Source organism: Pieris napi, chromosome 4, assembly GCF_905475465.1.
Source record: "Pieris napi chromosome 4, ilPieNapi1.2, whole genome shotgun sequence".
NCBI lineage: Eukaryota > Metazoa > Arthropoda > Insecta > Lepidoptera > Pieridae > Pieris > Pieris napi.
This window is the reverse complement of record NC_062237.1, coordinates 3,736,588-3,756,320: the sequence shown is the minus strand read 5'-3', so window position 1 is coordinate 3,756,320 and position 19,733 is coordinate 3,736,588. Positions and strand designations below refer to the sequence as shown.

Here is a 19,733-nt window from a genome sequence, read left to right as displayed (position 1 = left end):
AATTCCAGCATCTAAGCCAAAATGCAAACGAGGCCAAAGTTTGGGAAGTGTTGGAAACCGAGTTGTTTTTCTTGGCACTGCGCTCGGATGCTGGTTACCAGGTAAAGTTTCTCGCAAGTTTTATTTATCCTATTTGCATATCACATTCCGTAATTCGAAATTTGAATGGTTATGTATTCTTTATGGATTTCTGTGGGCTATAATAATTGATTTGATTTATTATTATTATTATTTGATAATCATATTTTTTTCAATTAGAGCAACAACTTTGTTTGACTAAGACGAAACAGTTCAGTTAATTTGTGTAATTCTATTCAACCACCGAGATTTAATATACTTAAAAATTTACGTTACGTACGTTACGTTATTTAACAGTTATAACAAAATATAAAACCTTATTAGGTTAATTCAGTAATATTTTACTATAGGATGAATTGTACGTAAAAATGTACAACGTTCTCTGTACATTTATTGGTTAACGCTAAACATATAATTAATTTGTAATTATTACAATTAATTTGGTATTCAATATATAGGCAATATTTTTTATTGATTCTATTCAATTCGATCATTATTTCCCTCTAAACTCGAGACGTAGTAATGTACAATGTTCTATGTACATTCAATTGTTCCCGCCAAATATATATTTAATGTTACAAATAATTTGGTTTTCAAACTATAGGCCATCATTTACTTTGATTCTATTCGATTTGCTTCATTTTATTAGATTAAATTGTCCCATTTATTTTTGTTCATCCCTTATTGTATCCTTCTGGGTTGTAACGATAAAACATAAGAGATAAAAATACAACCTAGTATTATATTAAAGCAAGAAAGGTTCAATAAAACTATTTATATGTGTATTCAGCAAAGCTTTGTCTCCGAAAACACGTGATAAACGCATCCCTTACAATCTTGGGACGTGGAATCTTCGAAAAAGGGAATATTTGGGATCTGAATAGGATGTGATGGATGACGTAAGGGTGTATAGATTTTTATGTCGTTGTGAATGGGACATTATTGTGTCGCACATCACGTATATATAAATTTTCTTTAGCTCTTTTGTCATATTGGAGTATGTTTGTATATTATATTATGTATCATCCAGATAAGAGTTATATCGTGATCATTACGTCACTAAAAGGTTAAATATAATGGAAATAATTTGTTTTATATGTAGAAAATAACTTAACTTCATTTAGTTTGAAAAACAATACAACGGCTAGTAATGTTCATAGAGTAGAGAGTAGGGCATAGACAAAAGAGAAACAGACTTGACATAAAAGACAACTCAAGTCAATGGAGCAAATGGCGCGAAATTTTAATATTACAAAAGGATTCACTTATCATTTTCATTATAATTATTCCATTTCTCTAGTATCACGCTCGTAGCTTTCCCACAAATATGCAAATGATGATTATCAGCAAATAAATATTTTTTTAAAGAAATGCGCCGCAAATTACTGATATTTAACATATCAGAATACTCCACTGTTCTATGGAATACATACAAATCCAGGTTCACTTATTTCCAATAATAGATAATAGACAAAATTGAAGAATAAAAAACAGATATTTACGCCAAGAAACTTAGTTCTAATTTGTAATCCACCCCGCAAACCTAAACCCTGGCAATATTGAATTATAACACAAAGTCCCATACAAGTTAACACATAATTACATAAAGTAGTTGGTGGGAAAACGATACTAACTTCGGATAAGTTCAACTTAATAGAAAAGTTCCGATGGTAATGGACCTCAAGGGATTGGTATTAGTTTACCCAGAATTGGTACAAATATTCTGATACAGTTGCGTTCATTCGGTCTTTTTAAGATTTAACTCACACAATCTGTGAAGGTATATTTATCGATATTTATCTTGTCAGCCAAAATTATTAACACACCTTATACTTATAAAGTAAGTTTTACTTAAAATTATATTGAATATAATATTAAAGTTAGCAATGGTCTTAGAAATCTTCTTCTATCTTAAAATATACTGTAACCTTTATGTGTATTGACACAACATTCTATAATAGTCCAAAGTTATTTAAACATTAAGGATATAATTAGGTACTTACATGGAAAGCTCCAGAGATGAGTGGACCCGCCTGACCAACGTACAAAGTCGAAGCAGAATCAAAGACTAATTCCTGCGGATTCCTCTTAACAACCACCGTATCAAACTCTAAGCAATTTAGAAATAACGTTACATTATCATTTGTTACTCTCAATGCGAACCGTGTCCACTTCTTAGAAAACGAAGGTACCACGAACGAAGCGATCGTTTGAGATAACGCGTAAATATTCGCATCTGTATATAGCAAAGAAATATTCGTCAACCCGGGACCAGACGGTATAAGCTGTACACCGAGCTGAACAACAGTTTCCAAAGGGTTAACGACAGAAAAGAGGAATCCGCCGTCCTTATTTGCCGGTCGTACAGTAGCCGTTATAGAGAATTCAGCGTAAAGTTTCTCGGGCATAAAGAGTCGATACGGAGATTTAATATCAGATCCCGGCTTGAGCCCGTAAGCCGGAAAACCGTCGAGGCCTTCATCGAAGTACTGGGTCTTCGGATTGCTAAATGGAACACCGATAGCGTGCAGCAAGTCGTATTCGGGGATATCTGAAAAACGGAAACGTATAATTTATCCTTGTTTTATGTGTGCTTTGAATTGCTTCGAGGTTCGTTATAAGTTTTCGAAATTGGAATAGAATGAAATTGCTACGTTTTCGCTAGGTTATTTGGCTTAATACACGTGAAAGTTAATAATCTAAGTAAAGCCAATGGAAATGTAAATCACACGATGATTATAATAATTACGGTTATTGGTAAAAGTAATTAAAAACATGAGTATTAGTTTTGCTATCAAAATATTATAGACGCCTAGATGCAGATATAACGAGTTATCAAAAGGCCGGCAACGCACACGCGAGCCGTCTGGCATTGAGTGTCAATGAGCGGCGGTATCACTAACATCAGATGAGCCTCCTGCCAGTTGGGGTTCTATATAAAACCCTTCTTAGTAGATTAATAATATTGCGTTTTAAAAATTCTGTATAAGATTTGATTAGCAGCAGATATGCGACTCATTCTGGTAGTGGCTTTTTGGAACGCTGTTAAAAATTGTGGTTGACTTAAAGAGTTATAAAGAGATTAATTATTATGAAATTTTTTGTACATTGCGTGTTACCTAAAAATACATTTAATTATTACGATAATGTAGTATGTTACCTTTTTGTTTTTAATTAAAAATACCTTCATGTCTTTGCTTATAAATTGTATTAAAAATTCTCCTTTATAAAATACTTGTGATCAGACTTATTGTTGCTAGCATAATAAGCAATGGAATATGTAAGCTAACTTAAGATTAAGGTTTATTTAATTTCTTAATAAGAAATAAATATTTTAAACGCTTTATGAAAATCAAATTTACGTATAAAAAATATTTCATTCAAGATATAATTTAACAAAGAACAAAATGGTTAAGTCAAGTTCATTTCTCGCAGATTTTCTGCCAATAAAACGTTACGGTACCGATCACTTGAAACGATTATTTTACACCTCAATTCCAACTTGGGGTGTAAAACGAAATAGAGTTCGTTTCAGGCGAACAATTAGCAATGCTTTGAACGAAACAGTAAATAGGTATCGTGGTTCAAAGTAAGGACATCGGTAAAGAAGGGATATACGGGCAGTGTAACAGTGAATTCACATTATAGATATGTCAGCCTAATGAGCGCCTGATTTAGTAGGCGATTAAGAGGAATCTCATTGAAACCTATACAATCCTTACTGGCTATTATAATGTTCCAGGAATTGAGAAGCTCTTTATTTTAGTGAGAGCACACATTTAAGGTGTAGTTCTTTAAACCTGAAGACCACTCAATATTATATAAATTCCCTAAAGAACTTTCTACCAAACCGAGTAGTGGCTGACTGGAATAGGCTTCCGGAAAGTGTTTTTAGCGCACAATTATAAGAAGAATTCCATTTAAAATAATAACTCCGTACATCTAAAACCTGTGTTACGAGTATCCAGTCATTGGTATGAATAAGAATATGTAAGATAAAGTATTGTATAATAATACATAACTTCAATCCGATAAAAAAGTGTTTTCTTTAAATATGTAAGAAGAAAAAAAATCACACGAAATGATAGCTTTCACTTTCGGTTTTTTTAGGTTAATGACAGACTCCGAATATTATCAAATAAATTCGATAGCCTGTCGCAAAATATTCCATACCATCAAAATACATTATCTACCTTAATTAGTTCAAATAAATTCCGCTCCTTAGCACATCGTTAAACCCAAAACCTATTACATTCTCTGAATCGTATAATAAGAGTTATTGCTTACGGAAGCTACTAAAGAATATGGTTTATAACTTGGCGAAGATGTTTTATTAGATATCAAATGCATACGGTGTTTATAAAAAACATCTTTGGTCATTTGTTAGAAATGGTTTCTAAACGTAACAAAATGCAAACAATAAATTTTGAGTCTTGTAGTAAAAACAGATTTGGATTATTTAAAAATGTTTTAGGATGAAATCATTTCTTAATAAAAAAAAAAATTTCTTTCATTCAACAATTTCGTTGAGATTTTAAGGCAACCTTTAAAGTCTGTAAACGCATCACCAATTTCAGTTCCCTTCCAGGTATTTCTTAACCGTTCATCGGTAGAGGCCAGAACTTAAAAGCCTCGTGGTGATACAGGTATCCATGTCCGCCAGTTAGCACTTAACCCACAAGCACTTAACAAATTCAAAACAGTTATTATTCTACCGGGAACCAAACCCATAATAGTCTTATGTTATATGCAATAGCCACTAAGCATGCAAGAAGAAATATGTTTAAAATGTTTTAAGGTCACAAGAAATTCGAGTTGAATTTGCATTAAAATGCCTTTGATTGTAAAATTATATATAATTTTTGAACTTACCGTTTGGGTATTTTGAACCAAAAAGCCCTTCATTGCCGAAGCCGTGCGTTGAATGTAGGAGTAGCGACAGAAACAGCAATCTGAAATATACATCAAACTATAAGAATCAGCACGCCTACTCTTTAAAACCGATAAGGAGCGATTAAGTTATTAATTAGATAGAATTAGAACCCTCAAAGTTCCGATTTCAATAATAACACCTACATTAATTCAAATGTAATTCTTTTAATTGCGTCAATGTCTCAAAGAAAATACGTGGTAAGATATAATACAGGGTAGGCCTGCTTATCCTATTTTGTATTTTTTTTGGAAGAACAATACAGCGATATTTTAATCAACAAAAGATACTATTGTTAGTGTGTGTAGCCCATAGGCTAAACTAGACTTAGACTTTTCTGAATTTTATCTATCAGTAAAAGATAAAAAATTAGCAGTGTTGGTCTAGTGTCTTCAGAATGCGACTTGGATTCCTGAGGTCGTAGGTTCGATCCCCGGCTTTGGACCAATGGACATTCTTTCTATTTAACATTCGCTCGGTGAAGGAAAACATCGTGGGGAAACCGGCTTGCTTTAAACCCAAAAAGTTTATGGCGCGTGTCTGGCACAGGAGGCTGATCACCTACTAGATATTAGAATCATGAGACAGATACAGAAATCCCAGAGGCCCAGACCTAAAAACGCTGTAGCGCCACTGATTTATTTTAAAATATAAAAATACAAAGATATATAAAGGGAAAAATTGACTATTTGCAAGTCTGATGGTCGAGTGAACCAGCTTAATTGATGAATTCACAATTCTGTTCAGTCTTAAATATGATTATTGAATTTCAGATTTTTAATACAAAAAGCAAGTGATTTTTTATTTATCTGTATGTGTATGTAAATAGGTATAATTAAAAAAATATGTAGTCTTGTTTTGGTTATAACTATTCATAGCTCTACGTGCATTGTTGCACGTGCATTAATAATAATAATAATATGGACTCCCAAAAAAATATTAAGAAGCAATGTTGAATGTTTGTAAAGTAAAAAGTAAAAAATCATTTAATCATATAGGTAACATAATGTACACTTATGACTCGTCAGTAAAGAAATACATATTAATGCTTCTAATTTTACATTTACTGCCAGTTCTCAAATCAAGGGCGTTGAACGGGAGAGAAGAACTGGCAATAAACTCTCCACCACTCTTTTTAATCGCCATTTGTAAGGAGCTGCAGCCATTAGACCATGTTCCACATGACATATCAAGTAATTAATAATTATAACATAAATTAAAAAAAAATCAAACACTTGTTCTCTAACAGCAGGAGGCATGGTGAAATAGGAGCACGCACTTACATTCTCGTGGGAACAACACGCAAACACATAGTCGAAATAACCAACATCACCGCGTACACGAATTCAAGCACGACCAGTCACCACAAGCAGCACCCGTTCACGAGCATGACGCATGGCCAGCCATCGGCCCCCTATATAACAGCAGAAAATCTAAGACTGGCCATTTGCGCAGATATTTTAGTGCAGAAGTGTGACGTATACTTTAACATAACCTAAACTAGGCCGGAGAAATTGGAAAATATTCCATATGTTGTGTTGGCTACTAAGAAGGAAGACTAATTAAAAAAATCTGATTAAGGCGTAACGAAGTTCCGAATCATTCATAACGTAATATTAACATGAATAATATATCCTTGCTCCAAATCGATAGAGAGTAATCAAACTGAAATGTATAGTTAACAATAAATACGCAATTCAGTATTCACAAGTAATTAATTTGAATTACATACAAAGCGGAGTTAAAGGTTGTAGTTAAACCCAATGAAAGGGAATTGAGCAATAGAATAATCGCAGCCATTTGCAAGGTTTTATTCAAATGAGCGTCGATAATATGCCGTGAAATGACAGTTGTAATTGTAGGTATTTGTATGAGCAATTTTGTAATGTAATACATATTTTGTACATTGTTAAGAGTGTATTGCATGCATATATTATATATTAGGTCCTCACATATGAAATTGGCGTTTTGTCGTACTGGCCAGTTTGACCTCAAATATATCCTCTTTGGTTAGGAATTCCAAATTCAATTTTTTACAGCTAAATAGCTAGTTTTCGAAAAACACGATTTATTTCATGTTCCCGTTTTAAGTATTTTTCTTTGCGTCACTCTTTTTATAAAACGAAAAGATTGTTTTTGAAAGGTATCTCTCTGTTGGCCTTAAGGGCCTTTACGGCTCAGCTTGGGCTGTTTTGGCGAGCGTAGCTCGGCCTGAATGGGTGTTTTTCCCGCGACTAGCGCAAGGGCGTCTCCTGTGAGACTCGGACCTCGGCTTGGGCCAAGGGCAGGACGGAAGCTCACTAGAGTGAGCGAAGTACGAAGTAAAGGTCCCCGTTAAGGGCGGTTTTTACCCTTATCTGATTTTAAATTGTATTTGCCGCGCAGGCGCCTTTTAATTTGTCGTTAGCTGAACTTGATGCTGTTGAAAAAAGTAGTGAAATGTTGGTTTTATATATGTGTATTGGTGTGTATATATTTGGCCGACCGGCACTCGCGAGCCCTTTTGCATTGAGAGTGTCTATGGACGGCGTTTCACTTAACATCAGCTGAGCCTCGCCCGTTTGCCTCCTGTTCAATAAAAAAAATATACTCTATGCTGATGAGTGTTTATACAGACACTAAGACTTTGTTTATGTTTACACTTATTGAGTGTACCCGTGTGCACGTGTCATATGCAAAGTAAATTTAAAAAAAAAAAAGTAAAAAATTAGGTTTATTAAAGTTTAATGTAATTAAGCATATATGTTTCGTTCAAATGATTGACGATGTTTTAATAAAAACATTTTTAAGGTTCCCAGCTCTTTTAAAAATTAAAAGAGATGGGAAATCTGACAGAAGTCTTTTTTATTTCAAAATAAATAAATAAATCAGTGGCGCTACAATCTATTTAGGTCTGGGCCTCGGACTAATGATAATGAAACAGATTCATTATCATTAGTCAATTCAATAGGCAAGTAGGTGATCAGCCTCTCTGACACACGCCGTCACACGAGAGTCAGAGAGGCTGATTGGTTGTTGCGCCACTGATTTTTTAATGTTTATTTTTAATAATTAATATTGTATTAGTACATTTTCTCGTATGTGAATATTGTAATGTTCTTAATGACAAATAATTATTTTACACCGTATGGTCATAAAACCAGCGTCCAATTTTTGCGACTAATGACTCGCTTCGATTTTCGCAACAGTTCAAATTAATTAACCCGAGGAAACAGAAGTCATGAGTACCAATCAATCAACCGGTGAGGACGGTCGACAGCGGTTTTCCTCTGCATTCATATGATTGTAATTGATTACATGGAATCGAGTTATTTCATTGTGGCTGTCATTTGCCCAATTTTCATACATACTTAATACAATTGGCCTTTTTGTGCCATTCACGTTCGCAGATGTATTTACATAAGTTCTCGTGTTTTAGTTCGACAGTCCTTTTTATTCTACCTAAGCGACGTTTATCACTTTTCTCTTTCATCTTTAATCATTTCTTAGATTAAAATTGGTTGATATGCTCAGTTGAATTTGCTGCGGCTTATTTGTATGACTCAAAACTTAGCGATTAAAAAGAGTGGCGGAGAGTTTCTTGCCAGTTCTCCTTGCCCGCTCTACGCCCGTGATTTGCGAACTGGTAGTAAATGTAAATTTACAATTATTTTCTGACGTTCATAAGTGTACTAGTTTATCTATATGAATAAAGTTATTTTGAATTTGAGTTTGAAATATTATTCAGAAAGTAGAATCAAAAATTTTGTGTTATCTTTTCTCTCATATCATTTTGATAAGAAATAAATGTTACAAACTATTTGAATCATACTTTAGGCTGTATAAACATATGCTATTTAAGTATGCATGCATTTTTCTGTTCGAGCGACCAATTAAGTAAATATTCGAAATTCAAATTAGGTATGCATATGCATGTACAAAGTATATTGTATTCCATTCAAACACCGAAGTTTAGTCAATACGAGGTGTAAACAATAATTTCACAGTTCAAACTGTGACAGGTTCAAATGTGGGGTCAATGGGTTCACGCTTAACCTATGTTCCAGCAGTTAAGATCAATAACACTAAGCAAATGTATAATCTGTATTAATACCAAAAAATAATTAACACAATGTTATATGACCTTACTTGTTCCCTTTGAATCTTCTCTGGGAAAAGAAATTATGGCTTATTTTCCATCATACATCCTACACAAGAGCAGTGTTGGCCTAGTGGCTTCAGCGTGCGACCCTTATCCCTGAGGTCGTAGGTTCCAACCCCGGCTGTACACCGATGGATTGTCTTTCTATGTGCGCATTTAACATTTGCTCGAACGGTGAAGGAAAATATCGTGAGGAAACCGACATGTCTTAGACCCAAAAAGTCGATACGTGTGTCAGGCACTGGAGGCTGATTACCTACTTGCCTATTGGATTGAAAAATGATCATGAAACAGATTCAGAAATCTGAGGCCCAGACATACAGTTAGAGGTTGTTGTGTTGCGCCACTAATTATTATTATTACATTCTACACAAATGATTTAAGCTATCATACAAATTGAGACTTGTTAATTCAAGAATTCAAGTGCTATTGACCTATCATATTGCTGATTCGTAATCACTTAACGAGGTAAGACAACTCTGAGATGTTAATTAATTTACAGACGCACTAGACTTGTTACATTGTTGAAGCTACAAGGCTCAATTAATTCTTGCAATGCAAACAATGTACATTACGATTCTAAAGTTGCTTTTATAATCACAATCACGATTTCTGGCTTATTTGTGGTTACAAGGCACTAATGATTTCTGAAAATGCCCTTCCTAAATATTTTATATAAAGGACCAGCCTGTTACACATTATATCCTCGTTAATAAAGACGTTGCGCCTACTGAATGTCTCCGAAATTATCGACCTCTTTATATTATAGTAGCTGACCCGGCAAACGTCGTTTTGCCATGTATATGTCACCGTAAAATTGTAAACACCGTTAGATTGTAATCTATCTCGCGAGATTATAAACTGTCGAAAGATTGTGAACCTCAACGAACTGCTTACAATTTAACGTATTATTATTCGGTAGTTATATGAAATTGTTGGGAAGTAAAATTAATCTGTAATTGACCAAAGAAGTTTGAATGATAACTAAGTTAGTGTAGTACAATCTACCGAATAATAATACGTTAAATTGTAAGCAGTAAGCTGAGGTTCACAATCTTTCGACAGTTTATAATCTCGCGAGATAGATTACAATCTAACGGTGTTTACAATTTTACGTTAACATATATTATTTCTAGGAAACATTTTTTTAGTTCAATAAAAATAGAGGTTGATCGTAGAGGGGTGAAAATTTAGGGTTGTATGTATTTTAAATGTATGCATTATAAAAATTAAAATTTCGTCCAAAGAATAAAATAAAATGTTAGGGTGGACAACCCTTATCACTTATGAAAAATAGATAGTAGCCGATTCTCAGACCTACTGAATATGCATATAAAATTTGATAAAAATCGGTCAAGCCGTTTCGGAGGAGTATGGTAACTAACATTGTGACACGAGAATTTTATATATAAGATGTTCACAGTATTAACAGTTTCGTGTATCTTATTTTTCATTATCGTATTAGCTTAGCGAAAGGATAGTTTATGTATTTTTGTGAATAAATAAATGGCAGGAGTCTCAGCAGATAAAAAGTTATACCACCGATCATGATCACACAGTGCATTTACTTTACATAAGTGTATTTTAAAACGCAGAAAAAATATTTTTATTTTTTATATAATTTAAATAAGAATTTATTATGTTTATTTGTCCAGGAAGTAGAGCCAATTTTGAAAATAAACTGTACGCACTGAGACCGTACTGATACATAGTGAGGGACCCGACTCAGTAATCGACAAGTGTCAGGGGCAGAAGGCTGCTCACCTACCTGCCATTATGCAGATGACATATCAGTCGGATATGTCATTAAGGGTTCATTGATCCCCTGAAAGTGTATTTATATAAACATAAATTTTCACCTACATCAGTAGTCCTCGAAACTCCGTTGATAAATAACGAACAAATTAAAATGTTCTTCTTTATAAATACACGATAATTCACTTTCTTTCCGTCAGATAAACAGTAACTTGTATAATATATAATTTATGCGCCTAATATTTCATACTCAATACAAATTAATGTGAGGTGAAAGTTCACTTTTTCGATACAAAGATGAAATTATTTATGGTTCGCGCTCGCAACGGTTTAGGACGACCTTAATTCAATTGACCTTTGACAGCAAAATTTAAATATGGCTCTTGAATGAAAGTGCCTCCATAACTCAGATACTCTATGGTGTCGGTCGGTTTCCACTGGTTAGAAATAATTCTGTGTCTTACAACGTACCAAACAAATCGATCCTCATAAGAATACATAAACAAGAATAAATTAGCTTTACAAGTATTTAGAGACTAAAGTTTGCATTGTGAGTAAATAATCATACTTAATAAATATTGCAAGTGAAAGCAGTTATATCATAAACTCTTTTGCTTGATTTATAATTTGATACATTTTAGTCTATAGTTATTTTGGGCTGGCGATCTGAGTGAGTTGTTGCCCCACATATTTTTATGGTGCCACTGGCGGTATTGTTGTGTACCGGGTTGTGCAGCTCCCTTAAAAATGGTTGAGCTGCATGAGCTATTCGGGGCATGCTAGCCGTCTGCTGGCACAGGCTTGCTCAGATCGATCTGGTTCTTTCTTCCAAAGACCAGTCCAGTAAATACTCTGCATTTGTTTACACCAATTTATTAATTTATTATTGTATTATCTGGACTATAAAAGAGACTAAGACCCCCGAGTTTGTTTCGACATTTCTTCTCAGGGCAGTCAGTTAGGAAATGTCGACTTCATCTAGTTTAGGATGACATTGTAAAAGTGATTTATATAGTCCTACTTGCAAGAAAAAAAAAAAAAAAAAAAAAAAAAAGTGGTCTGGTACAACATTTGACCAACAGTTGGAAGGACGTCTTTATCTACTCCGTGATCCTTACAATACTATAAAATATTCAAACGCGTATCTATATTAAGGAGATCCTTATTTTTGTTTATACAAAGCAGTAATTACTTTTAACCAAGTTACTATACTGCTCTGAATGATTTAACAGCTTAATAGCAAAAGTTTAATTACAAAAAAGCCCTCACAGGAACCCTAAACACGTAATTCTCGGTCATATCCCTTGTGGCCCAATCTGGCCAACATCGAACTTCCAATCTAGTTTTTATTGCCGTACATCAATGAAGGTTCTAATCAAGTGTGATTTAATACCTTGACCTGCCCTTATCTCGGGATAATTAGCCATTTTAATGGGAAAATAGTGAAAAGTTTCTCGTACATTCAAGAGATTTATGTTTGTACAGCTGTTATTTGAGTAAAATTTGTTAAATGTCCCGTTTTGTATTCACCTGACGGCGTGTGTCTAACCGTGCTAAGGTGTTTTACACGACTTCGGAATTAAAAGGACATGAGACTGGCTATTGAAGGCGGCTTCTCTCGCGAAAGTTTTTGGGAATTTGACAGCTTTTCTGAAAAAAATTATATCGCGGTATACTTAAAAACCACGGAATTGGTTTGTATATGGTTTTCTTCAAAAGATAATGCAATTTCTAAAGCATATTTAAATGTATGTACTTATTTATGTAAATTTACTGACATATAACAATTATTAATTACGAGTTGCAAAAATGTTTCTACGAAATCGTCACGGGCGAAGACTACACAAGCTAGTAAAGTACTCGCAACCCTCAGTAATATTGGAAATTCGAAAAAAAATGAAAAAAAACCCAATATTTGGGAAATCGCGTTCAAAGATTTTGAATTGTTCCTCTCCGGTTTTTTTTGAATAAATTGCGATTTATCAAAGTCATTATTTAATTTTATTTCAATTTTAAGGCTAATAAGTCATATTATGTTAAATTATCTACAATACTAGTAAATAGCTTAAGTTAAAATTAATAGTCTGTGTCCTTTAATATATACACGGCAATAATGTCGTGTGTTGAATAAAAAATTAAACTAATCTCTTAAAATAGATGAACTTAAATAAAAATTCCTATAAAATTCTATAGATATTTGATAACTCCATGAATAAATTATTGCACCTCACTTAAACGGGTATAAGTGAATCCAGCCGATCCATATTAAGACTTAAGTAGGATCTAATCCCGAGGAGCGATGAAGCTTGAATAAATCAACGTGGAACGAGGTTTAAATTCGCTCACGTGAAAATCTTTAGAAGACGCTATAAAACTTGATTTTACTTCAGCGAACTTGCTATCTGGGCCACTTGATAAAATTAACGATTATTACTATCACGTGACTAGAAACGTCATGCAGTTAATAAAAAACTATATTATTCTTTATTGTCTGTGGTTTATGCATTCGATTTTTACATTATTCGAAGATTCCACTGCTTATCTGTAATCTGAGACACTGTCACGCCAAGTTGACAGTTGACTAATTCATATGATGTTGAGCAAAATGTTGCCATACTATATATTATTAAACACCTGTCTCTATTTATCACATATGTATATAGTATAGTCCTTTTCACGAAAGAAGTCCCCCAGACGCGGCGCTGCAATCGCATGACGTAATGTTGCCATTTATGAGTAAAAAATTTACCTATTTTATTTACATTTAGCAGATGTAATTTATCAAGTAATATTATTTTCTGCATACTTCGAAGAAACAATATTTCTGTTATGTAAAAAGTATATATTTATTTACTTATATTAGCGGTGTTCTACCTACTTACAGGGAAAAGTTGATAAAATAGGGTAAAGAAAAGCAATACAATTTTTTATTCAGAGTTTTATTGCATAATTGTTGGGTTACAATTTTTTTCGAAGTACACACCGCTGTTATACCTTCGTTTGTAATTCTTGTTACAGTTATTTCTGACACACCTGCAATTAAATTATGAACAATTAAAAATAATACTAACTTTAAGTTTATAATGCTTATGTAATATATGTTTTAATTTCAGTTACCTAGTTTCATCACGTTATGTATTTCTTGAATTTTGTCGCAAAAACGAATTTATATCATAAAAGTCCCATCAATACAGCAAAAAAATATTAAATGGCAACTCTAAAAAGTACCTGTTATGGCGGCAATTCTCTTCCGAACATTGTTTAGTTGTATTAAAACACCTTGATTCTTATGTTCCACTTCACAGAACTCTTTCACCTTTAATATCATTTCTCGAGCCGAACTTTTTACAACTTTTGGCATTGTAATCAATATTTAAAATGCACTAAGCTAGTTAAAAATTCACAAAAATCTACCACAACAAACGAACTTGATAACATCGACGAATGACAACATTGCCGACCTGTCAAATTTAGTTCCAAAAATATCCGCGGGACTTCTTTCATGAAAAGCACTATATATTAATGTCAGAGGTAATGTAATAAAAGAACAAGATGTCATTTGTTTTATAAGAATGGCAACACGCAATCTCAGACATCTTACAGGTTGTAAATAGTCAATGTGTCAAAGTAAATTTCTCGGTATGTCGGATATTGAGTTCAGTTACTCTCTAGTCTCTGATCGGCGCCTGTTATGTATAAGCATTGACATCAGTAATACATACAAAATCTATTAATTTATGAATTCCAATTACATCGCCGTAATGGGCAATTTAATAATCTTCTTTGATTTATTAAGAAAACTAAAAAAAATCTTAATATGTATTCTATATAAAAAAACCAGTTGATCTACAACTCTTGGGGTCAGATTTCTGTATCTGTCCATGATAATATTTTTTCTGTGCCTCATAGACGCTTTCGAATTTTTGGGTCTAAGGCATTAGGTTATAAAAATGCACGACACTGCTCTATACGAGAATATTTCATCTTACAAACATATTAATTAATACTAACATTAAAATAGCTATAACATGTATTACCCATTCAAAGGGTTCAACAGTTATTCAAACAATTAGATTTGACTTGCGAAAACTTAAACCCAACATTATCGAAGTTGAGTTGAGACGGGCGTGGACGAAAAGAGATTACCAACCTTTTTTTAAGACAACATTTAACTACAAAATGATTATATGTGTATATTAAAACATTCGTATTTATACGTGGCATATCAGATGCGTTTTTGTTCCAGCTGGAGGTTTATTCTTATTGAAACTAATATCAACTCGAGCCACATGAAATACTCGTATGAAACACACATTGTCGTATTCATTTTATTTTTCATTTCGTATACATATATACAAAAAACGATATAATTATATAACATAAAAATAACGATTAAGGCCAAAACACGTTAGTCTACAAGCTCTTAATTATTCGCTGCTGTAACTGATCGCTTCAGAGAATCGGCTCAACGCTCGAAAGTCCTTTGTCGAGGGTCAAAGGTTACTTACCCCTGGGCAAAGCCAATTAGTGCCGTACAGCGTGTCAAACTGCAATATCCAACTTTACATTTGACATTATTGCATGTCTTTGAGATTTGGCAATAAATGCGTCGAATCAACTGAGCCTTATACACGCCTAGCAATTATCGTGACACGTTTCTTAATGTTTGCTTGAAATTTTATACGTAAGATATTGTTTGACTTCGTTTGTGTACATTACAAAGCTTAGAAAGTAAATACCGCCGACGTTTCGATGTCGCACCGCCGCGCCGTGCATAAAATAGTAGGAATGTTCGAAAATTAAAATATAGAAAAACGAAGAGCAATAATTTCCTAAAGTTCTTTTTTTAAATTAATCTATTCTCCCAAGGTAACTACGGCTAGATACTCTAGTGAGTCTGTAGTTTATTACGTAAAAAAGCAAATTGAATTTTAAATTTCGAAGTATTCTTGGTGGCGTTTTTTGCGTGGGAAAAGAAAGATACCCAACAATTTAAACTATAAAGGACACCGTGTAATAATTAGTATTCAATTGTCGAAACAAGTACGCTGGCGTGAAATCAAGACATGGTGATATAGTTAAACAATACTTCAATACTTTTTACTCCTTTTAACGATTTGTATGCAGGCGTTGCATGCATAAAAAATGAGCTCATTTTTGAACACTGTTTTCTTTAGAACTCTTTAACGTTTGGTGTGATTCATGACTCAATTTTTTATGTCCAAGATTAAATTTCGTACGTTCAGAGTATTTATTGGTTTAATAAGTTCGTTAAGGATATCTGACATATAAACAAAAAACAAAGTACTCAATTATATTAACGTTAGAAATCAAATTAAAATCATTTTATTACACTTATAAAGGTAAATGAAGAAACGGAAGGTTCTAAATTTAAATTTACTACCAGCTTTCAAAATAGGGGCGTAGAGCGGACGGCAAGAATCTCTCATTTTAGAAACACAAATTAAACAAAATAATTTGTAGGTTAATTAATATTTTATTTAAATATTTTAACGAACAAAGCGGCAACATTCCATCTCCAATTACCTTTTACATTACAATATATCGAGAACAATTCAGTAATTAATTCACGTTAGCGAACAGCAGATTACGGTCGAGTTAGTACTTAAAATTTCAATCAGTGAGGATACAGTGCGTAATGACAGCTATGGCCATAGCATAGAAAAATCAGTGTTACCAAATGAAGAAATATCTTGTGTCAAAATGATTGCTAGTCTGATCTCTTTGGTCTGTTTTAAAAATATTGTATTAAGTTTTTGATATTTAGGTAATACGAAGTTCATCGGGGCATCTAGTATTTTTACTTTGTACTTAAACTCCTCCGAAATGGCTCGATCGATTGTTATGAAATTTTGTGTGCATATCGGTTAGGTCTGCGAATCGGAAAACATCTATTTTTTATCTCCCTAAATGTTAAGGGTTTTCCCTCTAAATTTTATATTTTATTTTTTGGATTTTTTTTTTGTTTTTTTTATGATACAACATACAACCCTAAATTTTCACCCCTCTATAATCAGCCCCTATTTTTCATTAGAGTAGATAGTTATTTTTATTCAACAAAAAAATGTTTCCTAGAAATAATATACATGGCAAAACAGTGTTTGCGGGGTCAGCTAGGAAAATTTATAAAACGAAGGCCATTCGTCATAAGATTTACACGTAAGGTGCAATTAATGGTTATGTTACAGTATTATATATTGACAAAAAATCTACGTGATTAAGTACCCAGATGTTGGCAGATCACGGTGGATTCTTGTCGTATCTTTACAGGTTTAGACCAACTGCTGTCTGTCCATGAAGCAATACAGCTGACGAGACGGTGTTACATGTCCTGACCGACTTTCCAATGTATGGATACAACAGGTATAACACTGAACGGCCTATGGGAATAAATGTAAAGGAGACGAAATTAAAGGAAACAATTTTTATTTCTGCCATCTTTCTGTAATTTGCTGTAAATGTTATACAAAAAGTTGTTGAAGAAAGGTAGTGCTTAATCATCCGGGTTACCAATACCATTTACTTAAGTTGACATGAAAACAGTATTTTATAATTTAAAGAATAGTTTAAAAAAACTAAAAAACACGCTTTTAAAGCACATCAAACTATAATATAACTAATCTATAGGCACAGAGCGCCCCACGCTTTTTCACAATAATACCAGTATTTTTTGTTCATTACCATTTTCAGCCTAAATTAGGAATTATTTTTAACTTTAAAGTTTGATGTGCTTTAAAAGCGTGTTTTTTAGTTTTTTTTAACTATTATTTATTTTTTAGTTAAATTTTTTTTTATTTTTTTTTTCGGATTATTGCATTGTCATCGATCTTTGACAGGTGCGCAAAATTTGAATATAATCTGTCCGTTTAAAGTGGGTCAAAATCGAGTCCGAAGGAGTCGGTTACATACATACATACATACATACAGGTGAAGCTAATATAAAGCGTGTAAAAATACTGTTTACATGCCAAAAGGAAGAGACTGGCTGCCCACAACACAGGGAATCCTAGTGCGGGGGCCAGTGCACTTTATTTAATCTAAATATCCTGTATATTGTGTATAATAAAGTTTTTCTTTTTTTTTTCTTTTCTCCTTTTCACATATACGTAAGTTATTTAGTACCTCCGACGACATAATAGTCAGGGAGTTAGCTAGAAAATATATAAAAAAAAAATTGACAAAAATTATCATTTGACGTGATTTTGTCTATAAAAAACGCTTTATATAAAGGCACCATAAATACATCATTTGTTTGTCAAAATAATTCTTCTATTTTTACTAACTATTGACATCCTTCTATTGTAATTTAAGCGTTGATTTGAAGTAACTCCTTTTAATAATCTGTGACAACGCTCACATAATATTCAGTACAGAATTCACTTTAATTTGTATGGAAATCGCTTAAATTATACTCGCGTAGCGGTCATGCGATACCCCCTCAAAATTCAGTATTTGTGGTTATTAAAAGAAATTTGTGCTTATTAATTGGCATACCCACTCTTGATTTTTTGAAATACTAACCTTGACAACATTATTATGTAAAATAATTGTAAATTAATAATAATACATAACTTCAATCCGGTAAAAAAGTGTTTTCTTTAAATGTGTAAAAGTTATGCCAATAAAAGACAATACTAGCGTAAAGAAGCCATTATCGAACAAACAAAACAACAGCCACAGGTCGGAAATAACGAATAATTTCGCTCATAGTCGAACGGTTTCAAAGACAACATAACATTATTACGACAGTGCAGCAGGGCACCATTTTAAGTTGACCCATGAACTGCCTCTATTCCTAACAAAACAAGAAAGTACCGTCCGCAAAATTTAATTTAAAAATATTTAAATTTTGTCTTAAATAAGTGATAACTAGAATTTGTAGTTATATGTGACTTGAAGGACCAAGGGGAAGGAGAAGAGGTGGATAGAAGATATAGAAGATATAGAAGCGTTAGCAAAAAGCGAATGGAGAAAGAAAGCCATGGAAAAAGCTGGAGGAAGCCTTTACACCGGTGAAGGGGTTCCGATCAATGGTACGGAAGGAAGTAACACACGCATATATTATAAAGTTAACAATATAACGTACGTGGTAATTTGTGAGATAGTTTTGTTTATTAAATTCACTGGCAAATTTTTATTAAAATCTCTGTTTAAAGTAACTTTCTGTGGATTGATGATGATGATGATGTTTGTTCCATATAAAAATGGTTACTATGGTAACCAAAATTCGCTACAGATTTTTGTATCTGTTTTCTTTATAATTTTTTTCATCTACACGTAATCAGAAATGTGTGGTTGACAAGCTGTTAGTTTTAGCTATGCTTTCCTTTACGTATGTATTAATTGCACTTTCTCTTAATAGAGCTTCTGCTGATAGTACAGGGCTCAATGGGAGTAGAGGGATCATCGTGTATGGTTAACGATAGGGTGAGATAACAATATGTCCAGGGTTCTGTTAGTCACAATGGTTCAATTAGGTATATGTGAGATAGACTTGTAAATGGAGAACATTTTGTATTGTTCCCGAAAGACTAGTTCATGTAGTTTATCCTAAATTTTTACTACCTTACTAAATAGCCATAAAATCTTTTGTTCTTACCCCTCTAGTGTTACGTGACAAAATGTAACTAATTTTGGCTTATCATCATCATCGTCAATAGCTGTTACCATTTGGGCCTCTTAGCCTCCGCAAGTATCTCGTGCTTCTTGCGTCCAACTTCGAAGACCTATTGTATCGAGCGAGATCCTTGACGTCTCCATCCCACCATCGCAGCCTCGGTCTACCGGGCTTATTTTGGGTTACTTACA

At 33.3% G+C, this 19,733-nt stretch overlaps 1 protein-coding gene across 7 annotated transcripts in view; it reads right to left on the bottom strand.

Annotated features, from left to right (window-relative positions):
- LOC125049060 (collagen alpha-1(XVIII) chain-like) overlaps positions 1-19,733 on the bottom strand; it is a 153,628-nt gene that overhangs the window by 43,505 nt on the left and 90,390 nt on the right. For all 7 annotated transcript variants that reach the window (XM_047648134.1, XM_047648140.1, XM_047648135.1 and 4 more), the window contains 2 exons: positions 4,951-5,030; positions 2,082-2,629 (listed from right to left, as the gene is read on the bottom strand). In XM_047648134.1, the coding sequence (XP_047504090.1) occupies positions 2,082-2,629; positions 4,951-5,030 (628 nt within the window). The remainder of the gene's footprint in view (positions 1-2,081; positions 2,630-4,950; positions 5,031-19,733) is intronic.